At 43.4% G+C, this 25,155-nt stretch overlaps 2 protein-coding genes across 8 annotated transcripts in view; both read left to right on the top strand.

The window, feature by feature from the left end:
- Window positions 1–2,590, top strand: part of Ulk2 (unc-51 like autophagy activating kinase 2) — an 83,478-nt gene extending 80,888 nt beyond the window's left edge. For both annotated transcript variants that reach the window (XM_070027612.1, XM_070027613.1), the window contains one exon: window positions 1,320–2,590. In XM_070027612.1, coding sequence (XP_069883713.1) covers window positions 1,320–1,378 — 59 coding nt within the window. In that variant the 3' untranslated portion in view covers window positions 1,379–2,590. The remainder of the gene's footprint in view (window positions 1–1,319) is intronic.
- A 2,913-nt stretch (window positions 2,591–5,503) lies between these two features.
- The window catches only part of Prpsap2 (phosphoribosyl pyrophosphate synthetase associated protein 2), a 54,158-nt gene continuing 34,506 nt past the window's right edge, over window positions 5,504–25,155 (top strand). For 2 of the 6 annotated variants that reach the window (XM_070027609.1, XM_070027604.1), the window contains exons 1-4: window positions 5,504–5,595; window positions 7,935–8,079; window positions 8,391–8,587; window positions 8,977–9,308. The gene's annotated coding sequence lies outside the window, so the exon portion shown is untranslated. Of the gene's footprint in view, window positions 5,596–7,934; window positions 8,080–8,381; window positions 8,588–8,976; window positions 9,309–19,572; window positions 19,817–25,155 lie in introns of those variants that run through there. The other 4 variants (XM_070027607.1, XM_070027608.1, XM_070027610.1 and 1 more) reach the window with 4 other exon arrangements.

Raw genomic sequence — 25,155 nt, 5'->3', positions numbered from 1 at the left:
GGTGGTTTAGTGGTAGAGTGCTTGCAGAAAGACCTGGGTTCAATTCCTCAGTACGGCATACACAGAAAAAGACAGAAGTTGCACTGTGGCTCAAGTGGTAGAGAGTTAGCCTTGAGCAAAAGCAGCTCAGGGCTAGTGCCCAGGCCCTAAGTTCAAGCCCCAGAATTGGCAAAAAAAAAAAAAAAAAAAAAGGTCAAACTGTTAAGTGGAAAACTCCAGAAATAAGCAACCCATCAGTTTTAAATTTTGTACTTTTCTGAGTAGCATGATGAAATCTTGAGTGATCTTTCTCTGCCACCCTCTGTCCAATATGTTCATGCTGTATATTTTAACCATCCATGAGCTACTTAGTATCAGTCTTATTTATCTGATCTAGTTAGTGTTCTGATATTACAGTGTTTGTAGGTAGAGTTTTATACTATCTGTGCTTTACGTATTACTGATTAATTGTCCTCTATAGATGTGTAGTGGAAAGACCTGAGAGTTTAAAATCATACCGCATGAGTTGAATGTTGGATTTCTAAACTTGAGCATGAATATCACTTAACTCAGTACCTTTTCCTATAAGATGGGAATAATAATGCCCACTTCACAGAATTCTGAGGATATGGGGTAATGCATGTAAAAGCACAGATAACTTTTGTTATTAATCTTTAAATTTATGTAGTGCATTATTTGGGTAGCTAAGTATGTAGGAGGACATTATCTTGCTACTAAATGCAGCTGTTTTAAGTGACTGAAGAATCCTATAATGATACTATATTCTTTAGATTTAGTAGAAGATAACAAAGTAGTAAATACCAGGATGATATTGCTACTTACCATTATAAACCCACTAATCTAGTTTTTTAGGTGTTGTGGCAGACACCTTGGAGTGCATATGTTCATATGACACTTTGAATAATGACAAGGGGATGGTAGTCCTAAATTTATTTGTACTTAGAAGCAAGCTAATTGTTAGTATCTAAATGTTTTCTATGTAATGTGTTTATCTGAACTGCAGCATTTTGCAGCACTAAACTCAAAATTGTTTCTAAACTATTACTACATAGAAGAAAATATATTCATTTCTGTTAACTCTGGGGGAAGATAGAAATGATGATGCTGGTTAAGGTTTTTTTTCCCATTAGTTCTTCTGTCCTTGGTTTTGAAACTACAAATACTTTGGGGGCTAGAAATGTGACTCATATGGTAGAGTGCCTCCTCCTTAGCAAGCAAAGAAGTCCAGAGTTCAAACCTTAATATTTCCAAAAAATGGATAAATAATAAAAAATAGAAATAGTTTTGCTTATGAATTTAACTTTTAATTTTTTTTCTAGATAAATCTAGTATTGAAAGAAGACTGTCGGCACTGTGCTGTAGCACTGCAACTGTGTGAGCAGGAGGCTTGTTTATAGACCACTATGGGAATGTGAGGTGACTGGAATTACAGCTTCCCATTCCAAGGAAACTGTAGTTTCCTAACTGGTGACTACCAAAGAACAAGCAGTGATTTAAAAAGGAAAAACAATCCAAAAACTACATGTTTGTAGAAAATCTGCCTTATCAGAGAAGTCACTCCCCTTTCCCTTTTTTCTTTATAGAAGCAAGACTATTCCACTTGGCTCCCAGTTGAAATTGGTAAATAAATATACCTTAGAACTAGAATTATCAGTACAGTTATTCTTATGGATAATTAAACATAAAACAGACTGAATGGCACTTCACTCAATTCACAGAGCAATGTATGAAATTCTGTGTGTTTGCTAAGGTGTATAAACAAGCTAGAGTCAACACCTCATTCAGGTGGTTTGATATTTGGAATAAGTTTGTATGAATCTGAACATGCATCTTAAACAGCTCATGAAGAAGTAGTTTAAGAAGCAGCAGAAGGTGATTCTTGGAAGAAATTTTGAAATCTTCAATTTGATCTAATATGGACCTGTTAATCTTACAAAATCTTTCATATTGCACTAATTTATTAAAACAACTGTGTATTCGATTTTGCAATTTAAACTAACAGAGGCACAATGGACTTGTTTAAAATATTTTACTTGATTATATACATAAACTTTTTTCCAGAATTCACATGTAATCTCTATTGAACTTTTAAATGGTCATGACTTGTGTTCATGTAAACCTTTGTGTTTTTTTAACCTGTTTATCTACACTTACAGATCTCCTCAGTAATATTTGAGTTGCTTTCTGTTTGCATTTTTTGTTGTGCATGCAGAATGTGCATTGATGCCTGTGACCTTAGGTTTATTAAAGGCTAGATTTATTTGGGCAGTATTAAAAAAAAAACCTATCATGAATCAAGAGATACTCTTGAGAATTTTAATAGGGCCAAAGTGGTGATTAAAAGATGGATAGTGATGTGGAACTTCTACATGAAGTTAGTAAGAAATGAGGTTTGTTTCCTCTTAGGAAAACAGGCAGCTTTCTCCAGTCTAATATGTATTTTTAATGTTAATCCTGACAGTTTACCAAATAGCTAGTCATGGAGAATGCAGGCAGTTAACATCCCTCCAAGAATGGTTCCTACTTGTATATTATTTGATTTCTTTTACTTACCTGCTTGAATACTTGAATAAACCATTCACCAGTTTTAGTCTTATTTTAATCCTTTCATATAAAATAATCTATATTCTTGACAGTGGCACAGAAGCTCTTCAGCATTACTCTGATTTTAGTGTGCTGACAAACAACATGGTTTTCTTTACTTGGACAAAGTAATGTAATTTTTACCTTATTTATCTGTATGAAATTTCAGCAGTTAATTTGAACATTTATTTATATGATGTTTGTATTTTTAGGTCTTTAATACAGTGTTTCTACCTCTCATTTGTAACTGCATGCATTATTCTTGAAACTAGGTAAAACTCACTGAATCGTTGTATAATAGCCTTTTTATTATTGCCTGTATAAATGTATATTAAGGTAAAATAAAACTGACAGTGTTTCTAGGTTATAGTTGGGTCCATATTAAATGGCTTGTCATGCCAGATACTTTTTTAGTGAGTGAGACTGAAGACTTGGTCAATACCTTTTGCCCTGATCCAGGATTTAAGGCTCTCAGTGACTGTCAAACAGGCTCTCACAAACTTAAGACTGTTGGGTAATGATTTCTCCCCCTCTTTGCATTAACAATATTGTATTTTGTGTAATATTTTAGAGTTTACAGTGTGGTTTCATTCTTGTTATCTCAGTTGTTCCTCTAAGCAGGTAGGTTTATTCTTCCCTCTCCTCTCCCACTCTTTTTTTTTTTTTTTAAGCGAGATGAGTTCAAAGAAAGTATGACTGATCTGAAGTCAGGAACTAGGCAAGTGGTAAAGCCACTTTTGTAATCCCAGATTCATTCTTCTTCCTCTTGTGTAACAAAGGTGTTGTGGTAGGTGGTTCGTGTGCAACAATGAAGTCTCAGCAGCAGAGCACAAACTGTAAATTCATGGGTTCTGATTATACTTCCATTATCAAGGCTAATGGTTTTAAGAGATTTTTGCCTTGATTATAGCAATAATAAACAAGTGCTTTATGTTTCTGTGAGTATTTCTTTATTCATGTCAAGTATTTATTTCATTTCATGAGTCAACACCTGGAATATTTGTTTATTTTTGTCGTGGGCCTTGAACTCAGGGCCTATGTGCTGTCCCTGAGCTCTTTTTGCTCAAGGTTAGCACTCTGTCACTTTGAGCCACAGTGCCACATATGGTTTTCTGGTGGTTAATTGTAGATAAAAGTCTCACAGCCTTTTCTGCCCCACCTGGCCTTGAACTGCAGTCCTCAGGCTTCAGCTTCCTAAATAGCTAGGATTACAGGTATGAGCCACTGGTGCCTGGCTAACCTGGAAAGTTTTTGACCATACAAATGCAAATAGAGGGAATGATCATCAGTGAATTTGCTAATTGGCTCTTCTTGCTGTAAAGACTTGCTTTAACTATCTACTGCACTGTACTCAAGGGTATATTCTCTACATAGTTATTTCCTGTAGCTCTACTGAGGGGAATTTATAACCAAACCAGCAGGAATCAGATGCAGGAGTTTGAGGGGAAGCTATCGTTAGGCCTCAGTGACTGAGTCTCCAAAGGTAGTAATGAGGAACTTGACTTGAATACAGAGGAGATGAGAATATGGAACGAGTTCCCCAGATTGATGCATCTGACATATCTGAATCCTCACACCTCCATCTTCACGAGGGTAGGGTGTTCTGTGTGTGTAGCTGCTTCAGATGTGAGGATGACATCCCTCCTCCAGCTCACCCTTTGTTGAGTAAAGGCTTCCTCCTTTCAATTATCCATGTGTAGTAGCTTCTCTCTTGATCTGGGAATGTTGTGTTTAAAAATGCTGACATCTCTTTGATCATTTTAGTTGAGAAACCATTCAATGAAGACTGATAAATGACTTATTTCCCATGGTAAAACACCCCCTAGTTTACACAAGAGGAACTATTGTGCCTTTCCTAGAGGCAGGCAGAGGAATGTGAGAGAGCCATTATTAGAACTCTGCTCCCTCTGTCTCCAAAGATAATGTGAAAGTTGAGTTGGACAACAAGTATGAAGACTGAAGACACTAAAAACTCCTTGAGGTGATAGCAGAGAAGTATAGGTTTGGCTGAGTAGCTTCACTGTATGCTTGTTTGTACTAATACTGGGGTTTGAACCCAGGGCTGCTAGCTCTAATGTAGCTGGCACTGTACCACTTAACTACACCAGTTTTTTTGTTTAGGTTGGGTTTTTTTTGTTGTTGTTTTGGTGGTAGGTGGTAGGTGGTAGGTGAAGGCGTATTTTGTTTGCTAGTTAATTGAAGATAGAGGACTTTTCTGTCAGGCCAGGTTTTGAACCACAATCCTCCACAAAGTTTAGACTTCTGAGTAGCTAGGATTATAGACATGAGCCACCTGTGCCCATTTGCCTCCTCTTCTTTCTGTACAGTCTTGAGTTTGTTGTGGGGGAAAAAATCTTTGTCAGTATAGAATTACTTGGCAGGGAGCAGCTACTGCTCAGAGAACTTGTCTAATCATACCTGATATGGACATCATAGAAGCATCTGTACCTACTTCATGGTGACCTTAGATCATTTACTTCTGGTTACACAGGAAAATGATCCCCTTCTTGTGAAAATATTCTTTGAGGGGATAACCAAAACAGCTTTTTCCTCACCTCACCCAGGAAACTGTATTAGAAACAATCCCTTTAGGAAAGCATTGCAGGAAAACTGACAATCCAGCCAAAAATCTTTGCATTTTTGTGAGAGGCTTTGCCTCTCAGCCATCATACTTTGGCAGGAAAACTAAGAGGCCCTATAGGACCCAGCAGATACTGCACAGAGATATAGCCACACTATTAAGGATGCATTGCCCACATCTCCCCGCCCTGGTTCCCCCCAGTCATATCCTAGTCCTGAGAGAGGTTATCTGGTAGGATGGATAGGTGGAATGATCTGGAGGTTTTTCCTATTCATCAGTGCTCTCTTAGCCCAGTTTCAATGTGCCATGAAGAGCTTTGTTACCTCTTTCACAGATCTGCATCACACCAGGTGCATTTGCACTGGTGACAGGATTGTGATTTGAAGCCATCCCAGGCAAGAAAAGTTTCTGAGATCCCTTCTGGATATGTGGTGAGTTTCTGTCATCCTAGCTTAATGGGAAGCTAGCATAAATAGGTAATGAAGTGCCAAGAAGGCCTCTCTCAAAAATATCATAAAAGGGGGGCTGGGAATGTGGCTTAGTGGTAGGGTGCTTGCCTAGCATGCAGGAAGCCCTGGGTTCAATTCCTCAGTACCACATACACAGAAAAAGCTGGAAGTGGCCCTGTGGCTCAAGTGGTAGAGCACTAGCCTTGAACTGAAGAGCTGAGGGACAATGTCCAGGCCCAGAGCTCAGGCCCCCCAACTGACAAAAAAGTGGGGGAGCTGGAGATATTAACAGTAGAACACTTGCCTAGCAAAACTGAGGTCTTTCTCTCCCCCTTCTTCTCTCCCTCCCTCCTTCCCTTCTTTCTTTTCTCCGTGTGTGTGTGTGTGTGTGTGTGTGTGTGTGTGTGTGTGTGTGTGTGTGTGTGTGTGTGTGTGTGTGTGTGTGTGTGTGTGTGTGTGTGTGTGTGTGTGTGTGTGTGTGTGTGTGTGTGTGTGTGTGTGTGTGTGTGTGTGTGTGTGTGTGTGTGTGTGTGTGTGTGTATCTTTTTCCTTTTCCAGTACTGAGGCTTGTACTTATAACCTTGCGCTCATGCTTGGCTTTTTTGCCCAAGACTGGCTCGACTACTTGAGCCACACCTCCACTTCCAGCTTTTTACTGTTGTCAAAAGATTTATCTGTCCAGGCTGGCTTTTTACCTCCATCTTCAGATGTTAGCCTCCTGAGTAGTTAGTATTACATGAGCCACCATGTAATCCTAGCACATAACATTTCTTAATGGTAGCCGGGCGCCAGTGGCTCACACCTGTAATCCTAGCTACTCAGGAGGCTGCGATCTGAGGATTGCGGTTCAAAGCCAGCACAGGCAGGAAAGTCCCTGAGACTCTTATCTCCAATAAACTGCTGTGGCTCAAGCCATAGAGCACTCGCCTTGAGCTAAATAGTACAGGAACAGTGCCCAAACCCAGAGTTCAAGCCCCGCAACCGACAAAAAAAAAATTCTTAATGGTAAGAACATTTTAAATTAATTATTTTAGTAATTTAAATATGCATGATACATAATTCTAGTGGTAGTTATCCTGATATGTTCTTAGTATTTTCCATTAATTCACAACCTTATAGACTAAAGAATATTGTGATCATTTCTTTAAAAAAACAAAATTATGCTAGTAGTAGGGCTTGAACTCAACCTGAGAACTATCCCTGAGCTTTTTGGCTCAAAGCACTCTGCCATTTGAGTTCCAGGTCCACTTCCAACTTTTTGGTGGTGAATTGGAACTAAGAATTTCATGGACTTGGGCTGGGAAGGTGGCTCAGTGGTAGAGCGCTTGCCTTGCATGCCTGAGGCCCTGGGTTCGATTCCTCAGCACCACATAAGCAAAAAGAAAAAAAGCTGGAAGTGGCGCTGTGGCTCAAGTGGTAGAGCACTAGCCTTGAGCTGAAGAGCTGAGAAACAAGGCCCAGGCTGAGTTCAGTCCCCACGACCGGACCCCCCCCCCCAAAAAAAAAAAAAGAATTTCAGGGACTTTCCTGCCTAGCATGGCTTCAAACTACAATCCTCAGATCTCAGCCTCCTGAGTAGGATTATAAGCATGAGTTACTAGTGCCCAGCAATAATAGCTATTTTTAGGTGTACAATTTATATAACATATAACTTGTTTCTAATGACAGAAAACAAAGATTTCAACAATGCAAAGGTTTAATTTTACACAGTTCTTGGGAATTCTGTAACCTCTTCTAAAAGCTGTTCATCAATATGAAGAACTTTTCTCTTAAATTTAATCCTATCTTCCCAGCTGCTTTTAGCTTGGCTTTCCTTTTAGAAGCATTTTCATGTTTCAAGGTACTTATTTAAGACCTGCAGCCTTTAGAGAAGTGCTTGCAAGGGAGTCTGAGGCACAGCCATGGAATAGTGTTGTCCAAGTTTCTAAACCTCTCATAGCGATCAAATAGGGAAAGGGTTCAGATCTCACAGATTTGGGGGAGAATTGATGAAGCAGATGAGCATGAGCAGCACCTGACCCAGGTGAGAGCTCAGTGAGCCTATCTGCCGGTGGTTGTCACTGCAGTTCCTTATGTTCTTATTTTGTTTTAGATGAAAAGTAACTTGTTTTGCTTTTGTTTGATGCATGGCCAAAACTTAAGACTCCATAGGGCCAGGTGCAATCTGGGTTTTTACAGAAAAGTTGCCTATACACAGCTTGCTCACTGATATTTTAGTTGCCCTGTGGGTCCATTCCTGTTATAATGAAATGTTTGTATCAGTATAATAATGTATTTCTTTATTTGATCCTCACACCAGTCTTCACCTACTCATTTTACAGATGAAAAGGCCAACCTACCACCCAGGTATACAGTGGTAGGAGTAGCCAGTTTCGACCAACCATCCCAAGAGAGCCATGTGTGCTTTCTGATAATGACAAGAATTGGACCAGGAAGAGGAGCTAAGGCAGCTAAATTGAGAGAGATGTGTGTAGTTACTCTACACCACCATGGTTATAGATTCTACCCTGACCCTCCCAGAGACATCATAATCTCTAAACATTGGGCGACCACCTTGAGTCTTTTCTGTCTACTTGCTGGGCATTGGGATGGAGTGGCAGGAAACTGTCCAGTGGAGAGGAGAGGCATCTCCACAGGGCTTGGCACATCCTGGATTCCTTCACTCATAACTTTCCCTCCTCCAAGAACACCCTGGGGACTCCCCCACCTTGTCAGCATACCTGCCTGCTCTCAACTTGAGCCTGACCAACATGGTGTTTGGTTTCTTCCTCACCCAGCCCATACAGGTTGACATGCCGTCTCAAACCCTGTTGCCACCACATCCTGCCTATTGTCCTCAGAAGGTTCATATGCCCACTGAAACAAGAGATTGAGTCTCCAGAGGCATTTTCCAAGTCATTTGTGGGGACATACAGTGATCCTCTGCCTGGCACAGAGACCTTCCAGGAAGCAGCTACAGGAAGATGCAGCAGGGGTACATTATTTTTATAGTAAAAGTAGGGGGAAGGAAAAGTACAGTTGCTCACATGGACCACAGATAAGAGGGTTGGAGAATGTAAAGCTGGCAGAGCTTTGGAATTAGAGGCAGAGCTTTGGAATTGGAAGGGGGGCTGAGACTTGGAGAAGGTCTTGTCTGGATTGTGGGGTTATAAGCAGGGTACAGGTGGCAACAACTTAGAGCAGGAGGAGTCATCTCACAAAAAAACAGATTGTTCCCCTCTAGTAACGACAGTGATAGCAACTTCTCCAGAACCCCTCACAGAACCAGAATCGAGCTAATGAGCAACCAGGCCACATTTTGCTCGACTTTAATTACTACCTGTTACTTCCTGCCCCAATTTTTTCTCATCCATCTACTTGCAGCTCAAAATGGAAAGCTGTCAGACTCACTCATGACCCTGAAGCTAGAGGCAGTGTCCTCCCAGATGGTTTCAAGAGTATCCAGAGGAGAAATAGGATTCACCCTCAGGAATGAGCCAAGTGCAAGTGCAAGTACAATGTGGAACTTGTGAGGAGACAGGGGTTCTAAGGATCCAGCTGTAGCAGTGCAGATGCCAGAGATCCTGCACCTCAACAAAGACCCACTAAAAAGAAAAGTGTGACCTGTGTTGGGCAAACATATCATGTAGCCAAAGTGCAAACATGAAGAGATTGTCATGAAAAACAGGATGGAGAAGTAACAGGCCTTCTAGTGGGTGAGTAGGGACTGGGTTTGCTGAGGAAAGATGTAGAAGTGCCACCTTTGTTTTTTATTGAAAAAAATATAACAGAAATGCAGTATTCTATGTCACTTCAATTTACAGAGAATAACTTACAGGCCTCAAGTATCAGGGACTAGATGTTGTTGAGTGATATATATCTGTGGCCCAGAGCAGGATTCCTCCCCTTCATCTCTACCTCTTTGCTCAACTCACTGAGATCCATCCTATATTACACACAGGTGGGGATAAACTAGGATTACCTGGCACAGTAGTCAGATCTTCAGGTGAGTAGTTGGTAACAGGCTATAGTGGGGATGAGGACAAGGACAGCTTTGAGCCTACACCTAGCTTGTTTTCTAGGAGCAGGGAGAACAAGTTTTGGTCCTTTGGTCCCTTTTTTCAGGAACCTCTACTTGCCTAGGCTGAAACTGTAAGGGTTGGAGACTGCAGACAAGAGTTAAGCTTTGTGGAAGAGGGATCTGGGAGTGGGAGCCCAGCTGAAGGAAGATATGTAGAATACTTAGGGAAACAGGTGCAAGTGTCAGGACTTTGTGGTTTCCTACATGCAGACCTTTGAGTGTATCTGAAAATTCTTAAGTGCTTGCTGGTTTATGTGGACCTGAATAAGATAGGACTGAATAGGAAAAATAATTGGATTTTACAATTTTTTTGCCATTCCTGGGATTTAAATTGAGGGCCTCTTATCATATAAGCCACACCTCTATATTTGTACATTTGTCAGTTGGAGATGGAGTCACTTAGATGACTCTGTCTGTACCGACTTTGAACTGAGATCCTCCAGGTCTCAGCCCCCTGAGTCACTAGGTTACAGGCATGAGGCAATGGTATTGGGCTACTTGGCATCGCTTAACATAAGCCAGCAAGTGGTGTTTTTGCTTCCAAAAACTTTGTATGATATAACAGCAGGATGCGGCCACAGATGCCATAGTGATGCAATTAATATGGGTACAGCTCATTCCTTTCCAACCAGATCTGACCTGGGAGGTACCAAATTAGGCACTACAAACCAGGATGGAAACTTATGGTTTGGAAAGTCACAGATCTGATCAGGGATGCCACTAGCATTGTTTCCTTAAATAGGTCTGAATACTCACCTGGTTGTTTACCCATAGCTTTCTGGTTATGTCAGCCACAGTTGAAGAGAACCTCTGTTTGCACTGGGTAGTAACAGTGGCAACTCCAAACATAGCAAATCTTACTGCTGAGTATGTGAACTTCCCCATCTAGTCAGAGAGGTATGCCCTGGAATGTGCTTCCCTTCCTACACCCCCACCACAAGTTTAGAGCTACTTGCTCAGACCCTGGCGCTGAGACAGGTCCTTGCTTTAAGGAATTGGAAGTAAGTAAAGATGGACTCTAGTGGTGTCAGTCCCAGGATAAGGCCTTGGAGGCAGTGAGAGAATCCACATCTGGGTGAGTTCCAACCCATACACACCACAGTATAAGATGGAATGTCCTGCATGGTGGCTGAGCATGGGCATGTGTGTACTGAAGTCTCTTACATCTTGCAAGACAAAATAACAATGACTCCTCTCTTCATCAACATATGGCATGGTTACCACAGAGTGCTGGGTGAGTACCATATAGGTCTAGGGTGCAGAAGGGAACAAGATACAAATGCCTCCTCCAGACTTGGTACATGCTCCCCTCCAGTAGGTACAAATGGTTATGTAGAAATCACTGTGGCTAGCCAGGTGCTGGTGGTTCACACCTTTAATCCTAGCTACTCAGGAGGCTGAGATCTAAGAATTGTAGTTTGAAGTCTGCCAGGACAGAAGAGTCCCTGTGAGACTCTTATCTCCAATTAACCACTCAAAAATGGGAAGCAGGGTTGTGGCTAAAAGTGGTAGCAGCATTAGCCTTGAGTAAAAGAGCTCAAGTACAGCACCCAGCTCAAGCCCCACAACTGACCCCCCCCCCAAAAAAAAGGCAAAGAAAAGAAGAAAAGAAATCACTGTGACTGTACTTACCTTACAGCTGGACCAGCAAGCTCAGTACCAGTAGCTCATACCTGTGATCTTAGCTACTCAGGAGGCTGAGATCTTAGGATCATGATTCAAAGCCAGTCCAGGCAGGAAAGTCCATGAAACTCTTATCTCCAATAAAATACTCAAAAAAGAAGAAGAAGAAGGAAGAGGCAGAGGAAGGGGGGGGGGGGAGGAGGAGTATGAAGGACGAAGGAGGAAGAAAGAAGAAGTGGTGCTGTGGCTCAAGTGGTAGGGTGCTAGCTTTGAGTACAAAGAGGCTCAGGGACAGCACCCAGGCCCTGAGTTCAAGCCCCCAAACCAGCAAAACAACAACAAAACAACAATAACAACTAGACAAACAAGGCTTCAGGTGGCCTTCTTGCCTAGATCTATCTGTAACCTCATGTCTACCCAGCACTGAGGCTCATTTTCTTTTGGTCTAGCATGGTAGGAGGGTCCCCTCAACCCCTTACCTGTCTGCTCGTGCACCAGGCAGCTGAGGGATGTGTTAGTTCAGATAAAGGCTCATCTGCATTGCCACCAAGGCATAAAATCACACCTGAGAAATTTTGTTAATAGAACATAGCATGAAGGAAGAAGAGACTATTGCAAAGCAAAATGGCCTTTGATGAGCTGCTGCTGCTACCCGTAGAGACACCTGTGCCCTCACTAGCCACCACATACTGTGTATATGTTCCAGAGAATGAGCAAATACAACACATGAGTTTTCTTGTAGTTTTTGTTTTAGAAATAGGATCAGAGCAAGCTGACCTCAAACTCACAATCCTCCTGCCTTCGCCTCTGGATTGCTGGGAGTACAGGCATGTATTACTATATTCACCTTTCAACAGATGCTCTAAACTGCATATGAGATATGGATGATATAAATCATTAAGATGTCTGTGATGCTTGTGCACATTGGCTGGCTCCTGTCCCTGGTAATTGAAGTCTCATACTGGTACCAGGATTTGAACTCAAAGGCCCTGCAATTGTTCAGCTTGTTCATTCAGCTTGAGCCACATTTATTAATTGCTCACTAATTTAAGATGGAGTCTTGAGTGTTTTTCTGCCTACGCTGGCTTTGAACTGTGATTCTCCAGATCTCAGCTTCCTGAGTAGCTAATATTATAGGCATTAGGTGCCAGTGCCTAAGAATAAGCTATTTTTTGTATATAAAGAGAATATTATTGTTACATTTAAATAAATTAACAACTATTCTTTAATTATGTAATATTGGTCTATTATACCTATTCTTCCAGCGGGTGTCATGTACCTTTATCTGGTGTTTGTATCATTCCAGAGTGACATACAATGCTGTGGTCTATTTTTGTTTGTTTGTTTGTTGAGCTTGAACTCTGGGCCTGGGCACTATCCTTGAGCTCTTCAAATCAAGGTGAGCACCCTACCACTTGAGCCACAGCACCACTTCCAGTTTTCTGGTGGTTAATTGGAGATACAAGTCTCACAGACTTTCCTGCCCGGGCTGGCTTTGAACTGGGATCCTCAGATCTCAGCCTCCTGAATAGGTAGGATTACAGGCATGAGCCACCAGTACCGGCTTGCTGTGATCTATTCTGATGCTGTGGCTTTATAGCCCAGTGTCCAATTCTTGGAAAAGGGAGTTAATTATATAATACCTGGTCTAAGAGTTGGAAACATCACAGAAGAGGGAGCAGAAAGAATGTGAAAGCCAGAAAAAGAGGTGGGGGTTTGGGAAAAACAGTCCTCTGAGTCCTATCCATATGAATGCCGTTTTGCATCAGGCCAGTTAGCTGTTCTATACACCAACACAACCCAGGCTGTGTGCCAAGCTACAGCAAAACAAAGCTGTCTTTCCCATGATCTGACAGTGTTCGCTGAGGCCTTTGAAATGTCAACTAGGGACAAAGATGGAATGCATTCAAACACAGAATTCCTCTCTGGGTCCAGCTGCCATATCAGCTTGGAGTGCTGTAACATAGGTGCTTGGTAGATGGGATAGGTGAAATGGTGAATGTAGCCAACCATAGATTGTCCAGTACTCTCCAAGACACTCTTTTACTCATAAAATTGGACTTGTTCCTGTCTATTCTTTGACCTTTGGTACTTTCTCAGTTTGGAGGCAGTCTTTTTTATTTTATTTTTTAACATCTGTAGGAAATTCACAGAACACTGGGATGGAAATTTAAGATGGTAGTGAGACCCATCATGAAATGGCCTGGTGAAAAGTAGTGCAGTCAGGCACCTATGGCTCATACTGTAATCCTAGCTACTCAGGAGGTTGCGATCTGAGAATCACCTTTTTAAGCCAGCCTGGGCAGAAATCTACGAGAGTTTTATCTCCATTTAACAAGCAAAAAGCCATAAGTAGAAGTATGGCTCAAATGGTAGAGCACTAGCCTTGAGTGAAAGCCAAACAAGAGCACAAAGCCCTTAGTGCAAGCCCCAGTACTAGCACAGAAAAAAAAAATCTCCACCTACACATGTGATGATACAAAGATCAAGAGTTGGATCCCCATCTACTATATAGAAGCCATACAGAGTGGGCACCTGTGGCTCACGCCTGTAATCTTAAGTTACTCAGGAGGCTGAGATCTGAGGATTGCCATTCAAAGCCAGCCTGGGCAGGAAAAGTCTGTGAGACTCTTATTTCCAATAAACCACTCAGAAAACTGAAAGTGGTGCTGTGGCTCAAGTGGTAGAGCACTAGCCTTGAGCTGAAGAGGTGAGGGACAGTGCCCAGGCCCAGAGTTCAAGCCCCATGACAGACCAAAAAAACAAACAACAACAAAGAAAAACTACATTCCTCTGTCCTGTACTTTAAAAGAGACAGCTTGGGATTTCTCTCCCTACTTTCTAGCTCTCTCAAATAGAATGAAGGGACTTGTTCTTGTGCCAAGGTGACTTGTTCCTGTGTCAGATCCTTCAGGTAGACAGCACAAGACTCCATATAGTTGATAACACCTCCTTCCGATGAATCCCCTCCTTTTTCTCTCTGTCCCAGCCCTTCTGGAGCTGGGTTTCCATCCTTGAGACTGTCCTGGCCCCCTAAGGCTTCTTTCTACAGACTTCAGGGAGGACAAACTGGAGAGAGGCTATCCAACTGTGTTGGCTGCATATAAGCTGCCCTCAGACTCCACATATACCCGCTCACAGCTAATCAGCTTGAACTTTGACCAAAATTGGTTTCACAGGAGTAGGTAACAACCTTGTAGTTTGGTGGGGCCTCATGCATGCAAGGCAAACACTCTACCACTGAGCCACCTTCCCAGCCCCAGAGAATTTTTTAAAAACAGAATGGAGACTGCTTCTCCACCTCCACCTTCTGGTTACTCTGTGAACTACAGTGCTTACCTACTGCAGATGTTGGACAGGACTGGGCTCAAAGTAAGGGATATCTGTTTTTAGCAAAAGAAAAGTACAACCAACCAAACAAGCTGCTTCAGTGTGGGAGGAAAAAAAAAATCCCTTTGAGGATTTTCTTCTCTAATGCAAAACAACTCTCAGACCCAAGACTCAAATGTCATGTTGTTAACTGAGTTAGTTCTTTAGTCTCACAAGACAGTTGTTATAAAAGAAGCCTGAAGCCCGGTGCCAGTGGGCCTGTAATCCTAGCTACTCAGGAGGCTGAGATATGAGAATCACTGTTCAAAACCTGCGGGGCAGGAAAGTCCAGGAGACTCTTATCTCCAATAAAGCACCAGGAAACAGAAAGTGGTGCTGTGGCTCAAGTGGTAAAGCACTCCCTTTGAGCTGAAGAGCCGAGGAACAGTACCTAAGCCCAGAGTTCAAGCCGCACGACCCACAAAAAACAACAACAAAAAAAACCCTGACCCCTCCCTAGACTATGGTTTCCTGTCTCACAGCCATTGTGCTGATTCTCTCACCAGAGCTGAGCCATTGGCAGCATCAGGATTGCCAGCCAAACCTCTTTCAAAAATACTAAGTTTCAAGCTGGGCACTGGTGGCTCATGCCTATAATCCTAACTACTCAGGAGGCTGAGATCTGAGGATCCCCATTCAAAGCCAGCCTGGGCAGGAAAGTCCATGAGACCCTTATCTCCAATAAACCACTAGAAAACTGGAAGTGGTGCTATGACTCAAGTGGTAGAGTACTAGCCTTGAGCTGAAGAGCTGAGGGACAGTGTCCAGGTCCAGAGTTCAAGCCCCACGACTGACAAAAAAAAAATTACTAAGCTTCAAGCATTTTGTTACAGTTACACAAGACGGAAGAGAGGACAGATCTCTCACCTCTCAGTTGAGAAAGGGTCCACAGGGATTCTGTAGGGAATAGGCCAAGCAAGTTCTTTAAACTTGTAGAGATATGAATTATACATCATAAAATGGGCCACTATCATGATAGATGAGCCTAGAGAACTTTTTTTTTCCTTTTCGGTCAGTCATGGGGCTTGAACGCTGCTGTCCCTGTGCTCTTCGGCTCAAGACGAACGCTCTATTGCTTGAGCCACAGCACCACTTCCAGTTTTCTAGTGGTTTATTGGAGGTAAGAGTCTCATGGACTTTCCTGCCTGGGCTGGCTTTGAACCTCAGTTCTCAGATCTCAGCCTCCTGAGTAGCTAGGATTACAGCTGTGAGCTACCGGTGCCCAGCTCCTAGAGAACTTTTCTATAGAGAAAATTTTTCCTTTATGACTTCATAGGCCCTAGAGAAACACTGGTCTGCTTTCTGACACTGTCTATTTTTACCTTTTATGGAAGTTCACATACATCATATAGTCTTACTATCTTCACTCAAAGTTTGTGTGGTATCTATAAAAAGATTGCATTTTGTTATTGTATCAGAATTTGCATTCATGTGATATAAAATTCATATGTGTTAGCAAAATTAAGATTAATAGTTTAATAGACTTTGCCAGAGAACCACCAGGTACAGAGAACAAAGAAAGGTTTATTGCCTGGAAAGGGGCCGGCAAGATTCCTTCCCACAATGGGGGAAGCTATTGTCTGGGGTGACCTATATAACCTAGGGGGTTTAGGAGGGGCTAGAAGGGGCTAGGAAGTGGAGACCCTGGTGTGGACATGCGGGCCAGGGGTTTCATCATGTTGGACTAGAATTTATGGCTGCTGTCCAATGGTAGATAGGGGTCTTGCAACTGCCCAGACCTGAAGGTCACTCTAAGGGGCTCTTGTTGCCTTATACGGTGGTAGCTGTCCCAGAGAAGTGCCATCCCAAGGTAAAGGGAGTTGGAACTTGATTATTTATTGCCTTTAGTACATGGGCCTAGAGCTGCTAGGAAGGGAGCATGCTAAGCTGTGGAGAAGGGAAGGAATGGACTAAGCTATAGGAAGGCACTCATTTCGTTAACAATATGACTTTATTACATAGATTCCCCAGCCACTATGAATACTCATGTACAAAGCTTTGTGTGTGTGTGCCAGTCCTGGGCACTGTTTCTGAGCTGCTTTTGCTCAATGCTAATGCCCTACTACTTGAGCCACAGCTCCAGTTCTACTTTTTATTGGAGACAAGAGTCTCACAGACTTTCCCACCCAAGCTGGCTTTGAATTGTGATCCTCAGATTTCAGCCTCCAAGTAGCCAGGATAACAGATGTGAGCCACCAGTGCCAGCTACAAAGCTTTTCAATGGACTTTTGTTTTTATTTCTCTTGGATATGTACCTGTATCTTATGGCAGTGTCTGGTTAATTTTACAGTAGACTACCACATTACTTTTCAAAATGCTGAACCATTTTCAATCCCTGCTGGCTTTATACGGACACAAGGGTGCATGCTTGATGGCCCCAGTATCCCAGAAAGGCATAAATAGGAGGATGGCAGCCCAGGATGGTCTTGGGTATAAAAACTGGACCCTTCCTTGAATATAACCAACATAATAAAAGGCTAGAGCGTAGTTTAGCAAGCAGGAAGCCCTGAGTCCAATCCCAACTACTGTCAAAAATAATAATGTCCAGTGTTGGTGAGGTAGCGGAGGCATAGACATCCCTCTTCTTCACTAGAGAGAATATCGGTTGGTACAAAGTATCTGGGAAAACAAATTTTAAAAGAAGCTGCGCCAGTGGCTCTTGCCTGTAATCTTAGCTACTCAGGAGGCTGAGATCTGAGGAGTGCAGTTCAAAGCCAGTCCAGGCAGGAAAGTCTGTGAGACTGTTATCTCCAATAAACCACTCAGAAAACCAGAAGTAGCACTGTGGCTCAGGTGGTAGAGCCACTCGCCTTGAGCTGAAGAGCTGAGGAACAGCACCAAGGCCCGGAGTTCAAGCCCCATGACCGACAAAAAAAAAAAGTATCAAAGGTGATTCCTTGTCCATGTATGTGGGAGAGAGGCAAACATCTTCATTCTTTTGCCCTAATTTTTTACTATATGTAAATAATATAATCAAAATGAAGGGGGGGTTGTTATGCCTTTTTTTTCATGTATAAGGAAAACAGAAAAAAGCTGGAAAATAGGAAACAGGACTTACCTATTAAAATGTTCTCAGACACTCACTTAACTGTTGACTTAGTTCTGGCCTTTGTCTTGTCCTACTTGCCCTGCTCCTTCACTTGAGGAAAAAGCCCTGCTTCTCCTCCTTTATGGGCAGAGATGCAAGAGCCTGAAAAATTGCTTCTTCTCCTGTGCCCTCTACTTTGTGACCTCCATAGGAATGTCACCTCCATCACCACCCCTTGCTGACTGTAGTAGACATTTTTCAGGTGAGAAAACAAAAGCTCGAGGAAGTAATGGATATTGTCCAAGGTCATTCCCGTAACCAGAATAAGGCAGGTTAGATCTGGCAGCCAAGGACTGAGGTAAGGTGTAACTAACCAGTACCTTGGTTACAAATACACAGGAACCACAGTCTTAAGCTTTATAGCACTAAAACTTCAATATTTAGTTTTTAAAAAGGTGGGGGGGGGGGGGGGGAGGAAGGAGTAGTTCTTTCCCTCCAGTTCTTTCCATTTACCCAAATAGTGACTCCAGGAACTGAGCAAGGTTATCTTAAAGAAAGACACTTAATCCTAGAAATAAGCACTTGAGAAAAGACCCCTCTGGGTACAAAAGGTGTTTAATTAAAAATGTGTATCTCAAGGAAGTGTGCGTATATCAAAGCATCAGCATTTGGCAGAACCTTTCCTTTGTTTAAATGAATGCTCAAGTGGATGCTGGTGGCTCATGCCTTTAATCCTAGCTACTCCCAAGACTGAGATCTGAAGACTGTGGTTGGAAGCCAATCCAGACAGCAAAGTTGTTGATATTCATATCTCCAATTAACCACCAGAAAAACCAAAAGTAGGTAGTGCTGTGACTCAAAGTGCAAGTGTGATTTGAGTGTAAAAGCTCAGGGACAGAAGTACTCAGGCCCAGGATTCAAGCCCCCAAATGACAATAAATAAATAAATATTCAAACTTTTGTATTACTATGACCCAAATTTAATTAGTCAACCAACCTCAACATCTCTGGACCCAACTGATAGTAACAGCAAGAATGATTAAACATACCATTTCTTCTAAAGCGAATTTGATAACCATGATGGAGCTGGGAAAGTGGCTCAGTGGTAGAGTGCTCACCTTGTATGCTTAAGGCCCTGGGTTTGATTCCTCAGCACCACATAAGCGGAAAAAGCCGGAAATGGTGCTATGGCTCAAATGGTAGAGCACCCGCCTTGAGCTGAAGAGCTGTGAGGGACAGCGCCCAGGCCCAGAGTTCAGGTCCTATGACCGACAAAACAAAAACAAAAACAAAAACAAACAAAAAACCATGAACATTCAATGCATCTGTTATCATATGCCCCCTCCTCTACTTGAACCACAATTCCACTTCTGGCTTTTTTGGTGGGTAATTAGAGATTTAAAGCCTCACACATCAGTTCTGGCTGCCTTTGAACGTCAGTCCTCAGATCTCACCCTCCTGAGTAGCTTAGGATTACAGGCTTAAACCACTTTCCCTTAGCATACCACATTTTCTTGATCTCATTCATTGTAGGACATTTGAGCTGTTTCTAAAACTTGGATACGGTGAATAGTAACTCAATGAGCGTCAGTGTGTGTTTTTACTGTATCCTGACAAAATATTTTGGATAAATGCCCAAAAGTGGTATCACTGGATCATGGGGTTTAAATGCCAACTTTGATAACTCTGTCCACGTTCGTCACTTCTCTCCCCCCTCCACACACACCCGCAGCTTCTAGGCCCAGGATTTGTCTTCCCAGGGTCACAAAACAGGCATAGCCCCGCCTCCGACACTCCCAACTCCATCCTGACTCCACCCACCGGGCCACGCCCGCGTGCTCTTTCCCGGACCCTCCGCCTGCCTGGCCACCTACCCCAGGAGCCTGACCAGAAGGTCCGGGTCCGGCCCCTGCGGCGGGCCACGCCCCTTAGCCTCGAGCAGGTGATTCCTGCCTGCAGCGCTGGCCCCGCCCCTCCAGCCCCTCCCCCTCCCAGACCTCGCAGACGCGCTCTGGCGCATGGAGTCGCCATTTTGCTCTTAGAAGCGACGCTGCCTGGAAGCTTGCGCTTTCTTCCTTCGGCAGCGGAGGCTGCGGCAGGGCCGGGGCTGCGGTCGGGACTAGGTAAGCGGGGAGGAGCTGGTGGCTGGTGGCGGTGCGGACTGGCAGGCTCTGGTCGGACGCCGGGCAGGTGCACGGGGCGGGGATCCCTGCAGCGCCGGCCGACGGTCAGGCCGTGGTCCCCCGGGCGGCGGCTGCAGGGTACTAGCCTTGCCGGTCCTGTCTCCATCCTTCCTGTTGACCTCCCGCGTCCGGTGACCCTTCCCCCCACGGGCCCCCCACTTCCTCCAGGCGCTGCTGGGGAAGGCAGCCCTAATGACGGACAGCGGCCGGACAACCCCAAACCCATCCCGTATCCACACGGAGCCCCTCAGTGCCATTTGCCTGGCCGTGCTAGTCGTGGACATTTACCAACAAAAGGATGACTTTACCCAGCTCATTCCTGCCAGGTTTAGGGAGGACTGTCATGTAATTTTATTCTACTTAAAAATGTTTTGCCCCATCCGTTACATTGATGATTCATTTTAATATTAGCGCAGTTTGGCTGTTTAGCTTTCATAAAGAATATGCGGAATGGGGTTTGGGCACCTGAAATCTGATCTCTACTGTTTTAAGTTTTTGTCTTTTTTCTTTTTTCTTTTTTTTCCATGCTGGGTGTAGAACCTAAGGTTTTGCTCCTGCTAGGCCAGCTGTCTGAAGCTAAGCCATTCCCAGTCCTGAGTGTTTAAATCTTTAAATACACAAAAATAATTCTCCCACATTATTGAGCCCTACTAAAGAATCTTGTCTGTATTCTTTGTTGCCTCGGGTTGTACCATTATTACTCATAATAATGCATCGATCATAGCACCTTTGCATAGTGTTGAATATTGTATTGAATGCATAGCCTCAGGTTTTACTTAATTGCCCCATTGTGGAATACTTACACTTGGGCCATTACTGAACATTTAGCTTTCTTTTCCTTTCCCTGGGATAAATTTGAAGAGTGAAATGCTGAAGTGATGTGTTCTTTCTTTGGTTCTTGATACAAATAATTTTGGTTCTTTGATACAAACAAGGCATGTTTGCAATAGGTATTCAAGTTTGCTTTGGAATTTGTGTTATTCCACTCCCTGTATTCAGAATTCAGCAGGTTATGCAGTCATTTTCTGTATGGCTTTAGAGACTGCAGCCTGCTGTTGTATACAACTGATTGTACTATGAGTCAGACTGTGACTGAGCTGTCTGCTACCTAGCTTCTGTGCAGACCTGAGTAGGTGTCTTCATCTCTAACCCTCATTTCCCTTGTCTACAATGGGTTTGATTATAATACCTACTTGATTGGGTTGTGATATAAATTCAGACTGCTATGAAAATGTCAAGCATTAGCTATAAGAAAACATTTTAATGGCAAAGAAGCAAAGTGCCTAGGGTTACGGAAGAGTGGAGGGGGAAGTGGAGTTGTGGTTCAAGTGGTAGAACATCATCCTTGAGTGAAAAAGCAAAGTGAGAGTATTAGGCCTTGAGTTCAAGTCCTAATACCAGAAGAAAAAAAAAGGGGGGAGAAATAAAATGTTTTAACTCCTATTACATCTTTTTTTTGTGTGTGTATGTATATTACTGGAGATGGACCCCGGGTCGTGTCTCATGTATGCTACGCAAGTGCATACCTCCAGTCCTTGATTTTATTTATTTATTTATTTACTGCCAGTCCTGTGGCTCAAATTCTGGCCCTAAGTGCTATCCTTGAACTCCTTTTGCTAAAGGCTTGCACTCTCCCACTTGAGCCACTGCACGGATTCTGGCTTTTTCTGTGATTATTTGGAGATAAGACTCTCACTGACTTTCCTGCCTGGCTGGCTTCCAACTATGATCCTCAGATCTCAGCCTCCTGAGTAGCTAGGATTACAGTCCTGAGCTATCAGTGCCTGGCCAGTCCTTGATTTTTTTTTTTTTGGGGGGGGGGTCCGGTCGTGGGACCTGAACTCTGGACCTGGGCGCTGTCCCTCAGCTCTTCAGCTCAAGGCTAGTGCTCTACCACTTGAGCCACAGCATCACTTCCAGCTTTTTTCTTATGTGGTACTGAGGAATCGAACCCAGGGCCTCAAGCATGCAAGGCAAGTGCTCTACCACTGAGCTACGTTCCCAGCCCCCTTGATTTTTTTTTAAATAAAATTTTCTTAGAGTGAGGTGCATCACTAATCCTCTTTGATGCATTTTTGTTGACATGGCTTTCAATTCCTTTTTTTGAGCACTGCAATTCTGTAAGATGAGCCTTTGCTCAGCACATATTTGTTGTATTAGTGCTAGGTACTATAATTGAAGCATTATTGGGCACCTAATAAAATAGTTTTTTTTTTTTTTAAATACACCCTGGACTTTAAATCTGGTGTGAGGAGGTTTTTACTAAGCTTCTATTTATGCTACCTAAAAGGTAAAGATAGACTCAAGGAGGCTAAGAGATGTACCTCAGGCCTGGCGGTTGTTACCGTCAAAGGCCAATTTATTACTTACTTTCCTCTGTCAGCTGTTTTTAGAAAGTGTTAGAAGACTGGGTGCCCATGGCTCAAACCTCTAATTCTAGGTACTCAGGAGGCTGAGATCTGAGGATCACAATTTGAAGTAAGCCTGACCAAGAAAGAGTGTAAGACTCTTAGCTCCAGTTAACTACCAAAAAACCAGAAGTGGAGCTGTGGCTCAAGTGGTAATTTTCCAGCCTTGAGCAAAAAATCCAAGGGACAAGTTCAAGCTAAGCTTAGCTAAGTTCAAAGCTAAGCCTTTAGTTCAAGTCCCAGTATGGGCACAACAACAATGAAAAGGCTACCACATAGAAAAAAGTATAGGTGTTTTTAAATGAATGCTAGTACATCAAAATCAGGTGATCTTTTTCAATGTGTTTTCATTCATAGACTTAGCAGATTCTTAAATTTCATTCAAAGAGAAGCAAGGGAGCATGATTTGCTGAGGTTCTCCGGAAGGCTGTGTTTTCACACGTGCTATAAATAAACCTCACACATTCCAGAGTGAAATTAGGTTAAACATGAAAGCAGCTGTAGTTCATAAGAACAGTAAAAATGTTCTCTTTACTCTTCATTTCACATTAAACCTGGAACAAATGAGATGCCTGCCAGCCCTGCGTATCATGTTCCTAAGAGTGGCCTTTTGGGGAGGTTGGTAAAAGCACAGTGTATGTTTGTAGCAAGAGAAAGAACTGAAACTGGAAACAGCCTTGGTATTTGAATGGCCTATAAATGAATACAGAGCATGAATATAGGTGTTTCTGATGTCTTCCCTATTGTTGGAGGATGGACTTACAAGAAGACTGAGCTGGGCATTGGTGACTCAGGCCTGTAATCCTAGCTACTCAGGAAGCTGAGATCTGAGGATTGCAGTTCAAAGCCAGCCCAGGCAGAAAGGTCCATGAGATTCTTATCTCCAGTAAACTACTCAGGAAAAGCCAGAAGTGGTGCTCTGGCTTAAGTGGTGGAGCACTAGCTTTGAGCAAAAGAAGCTGAGGGGACAGCACCCAGGCCCTCAGTTCAAGCCCCAGAACTGGTGCATGCGCATGAACACGGACACACACGGACATGGACACGGACACACACACACACACACACACACACACACACACACACACACACACACACACACACACGTGGTGGAGCACTAGCTTTGAGCAAAAGAAGCTGAGGGGACAGCACTCAGGCCCTCAGTTCAAGCCCCAGAACTGGTGCATGCGCATGAACACGGACACACACACACACACACACACACACACACACACACACACACACACACACACACACACACACACACACACACACACACACACACACACACACACACACACACACACACACACACACACACACGAATACTTGTACTTTCTGTTAGAGGCTTCATATTTGAAGGTGAAAGGAGGGGTATAAAGATGACCACCACATGTACATTGTGGTATTTGGTAGCTAATGAAAGGGTTAGAAGTTGATGTGTGCATTGTAGCATGTCCTGCATGTAGGGAATGGTGTCAGATGCGTGGCAGACATTTTACAGTAGGGGAGCTGCTTTTCACAGTTTCATGATTGAGAAACCTTAGAAAATGTTACAGAGATTTGAAGTCGCTTGTGCCTTGCCATCATCTTGGAATAGGATCCCAGATGCACACAGGAGTTTGACTCCATAGTCTGTCTAACTAGAAGAGAATCTGTTTTGTTTGTTTGCACTCTTGGACCTGTACCACAAGTGTCAAGAGATGGTGTCAAGAGTGCATCTAATATCCCTCCCAATTCATGTTGGTGCTGTGGAGAGATGTCTTTTCACTTACACGGGCCATTCTGCCCCATTCTCTTTGTTCTGTGCAGAGCTGCTTTTTACTTTTCTTTCTTTCTTTCTTTCTTTCTTTCTTTCTTTCTTTCTTTCTTTCTTTCTTTCTTTCTCTCTCTCTCTCTCTCTCTCCCTTCCTCCCTCTCCCTCTGCCTCTCCCTCCCTCTCTCCCTCCCTCCCTCTCCCTCTCCCTCTCCCTCTTCCTCTCCCTCTCCCTGTCCTCTCTTTCCCTCTCCTTCCCTCCCCTCTTTCCTCTCTCCTCTCTCCTCTCCTCCCCCCGCCCCCCAGTCCTGAGGCTTAAACTCAAGGCCTGGACACTGTCCCTGAGCTTCTTTTGCTCAAGGCTAGCACTCTACCACTTGAGCCCTACCACCACTTCTGGTGGTACTGAGAAATGGAACCCAGGGCTTTGTGTATGCTAGGCAAGCACTGTACCAGCCCGAGCCGCTTTTTTTCTTTAAGCAAGAATTGGCATCATTTTTCTGTAAAGGGCCACATATATTATTGTTTCCAGGAACCATTGACAAGCAAATGAGCTAGGGAGCTGATTTGGCTTGTGGGCTGATTCCTGCTCTTAGCCACTTTGCATGGCAGATGCCAGTGGTCCTCCCTGGGCTCTATAGGACTTTGATTGGTGTACATACAGTTGAGCTTGCAACTAAAGGATTAAAGTGAATTAGGTCAGCTTAAGCTGCACAGTAGCCCATTACTTCTCCATTTAGGAGTGCTGGGCTCTCACTGACAATGCCCCTTCAAGGTTGCTCTTTTAGAACTACACTCTTCCCAGCAGGCTAGTGGGGCTGTACTCTGAGCCAGCTAACTGTGTGACCCACTGGTTCTGCAGCATGAGTGTGGGAGGCCAGTTGAGGACAGGGAGCTGGCCAAAATCATGTCCACCCTATTCAAGACCAGGCAGCAGTTAGCAAGAGCCAGGCTACTCATCTATGTAACTGTGAAAATCAGCCCTTGGGGCTACTGTAAAATGTGTCTTCTAACCCAGGTTGTTTGGTGAAGAAGCTTATTGCAAATAGATTTGTAGGTTGTACTAGAAACAATGAAATATTGTCCACCCATAGTTTTCATAGAAGTCGTATGTGTGA

Source organism: Dipodomys merriami, unplaced genomic scaffold (genome assembly GCF_024711535.1).
Source record: "Dipodomys merriami isolate MVZ:Mamm:240054 unplaced genomic scaffold, mDipMer1.0.p SCAF_19, whole genome shotgun sequence".
NCBI classification, from domain to species: Eukaryota; Metazoa; Chordata; class Mammalia; order Rodentia; family Heteromyidae; genus Dipodomys; species Dipodomys merriami.
The sequence above is the reverse complement of the archived record's forward strand: the minus strand, read 5'-3'. Positions and strand labels throughout refer to the sequence as shown.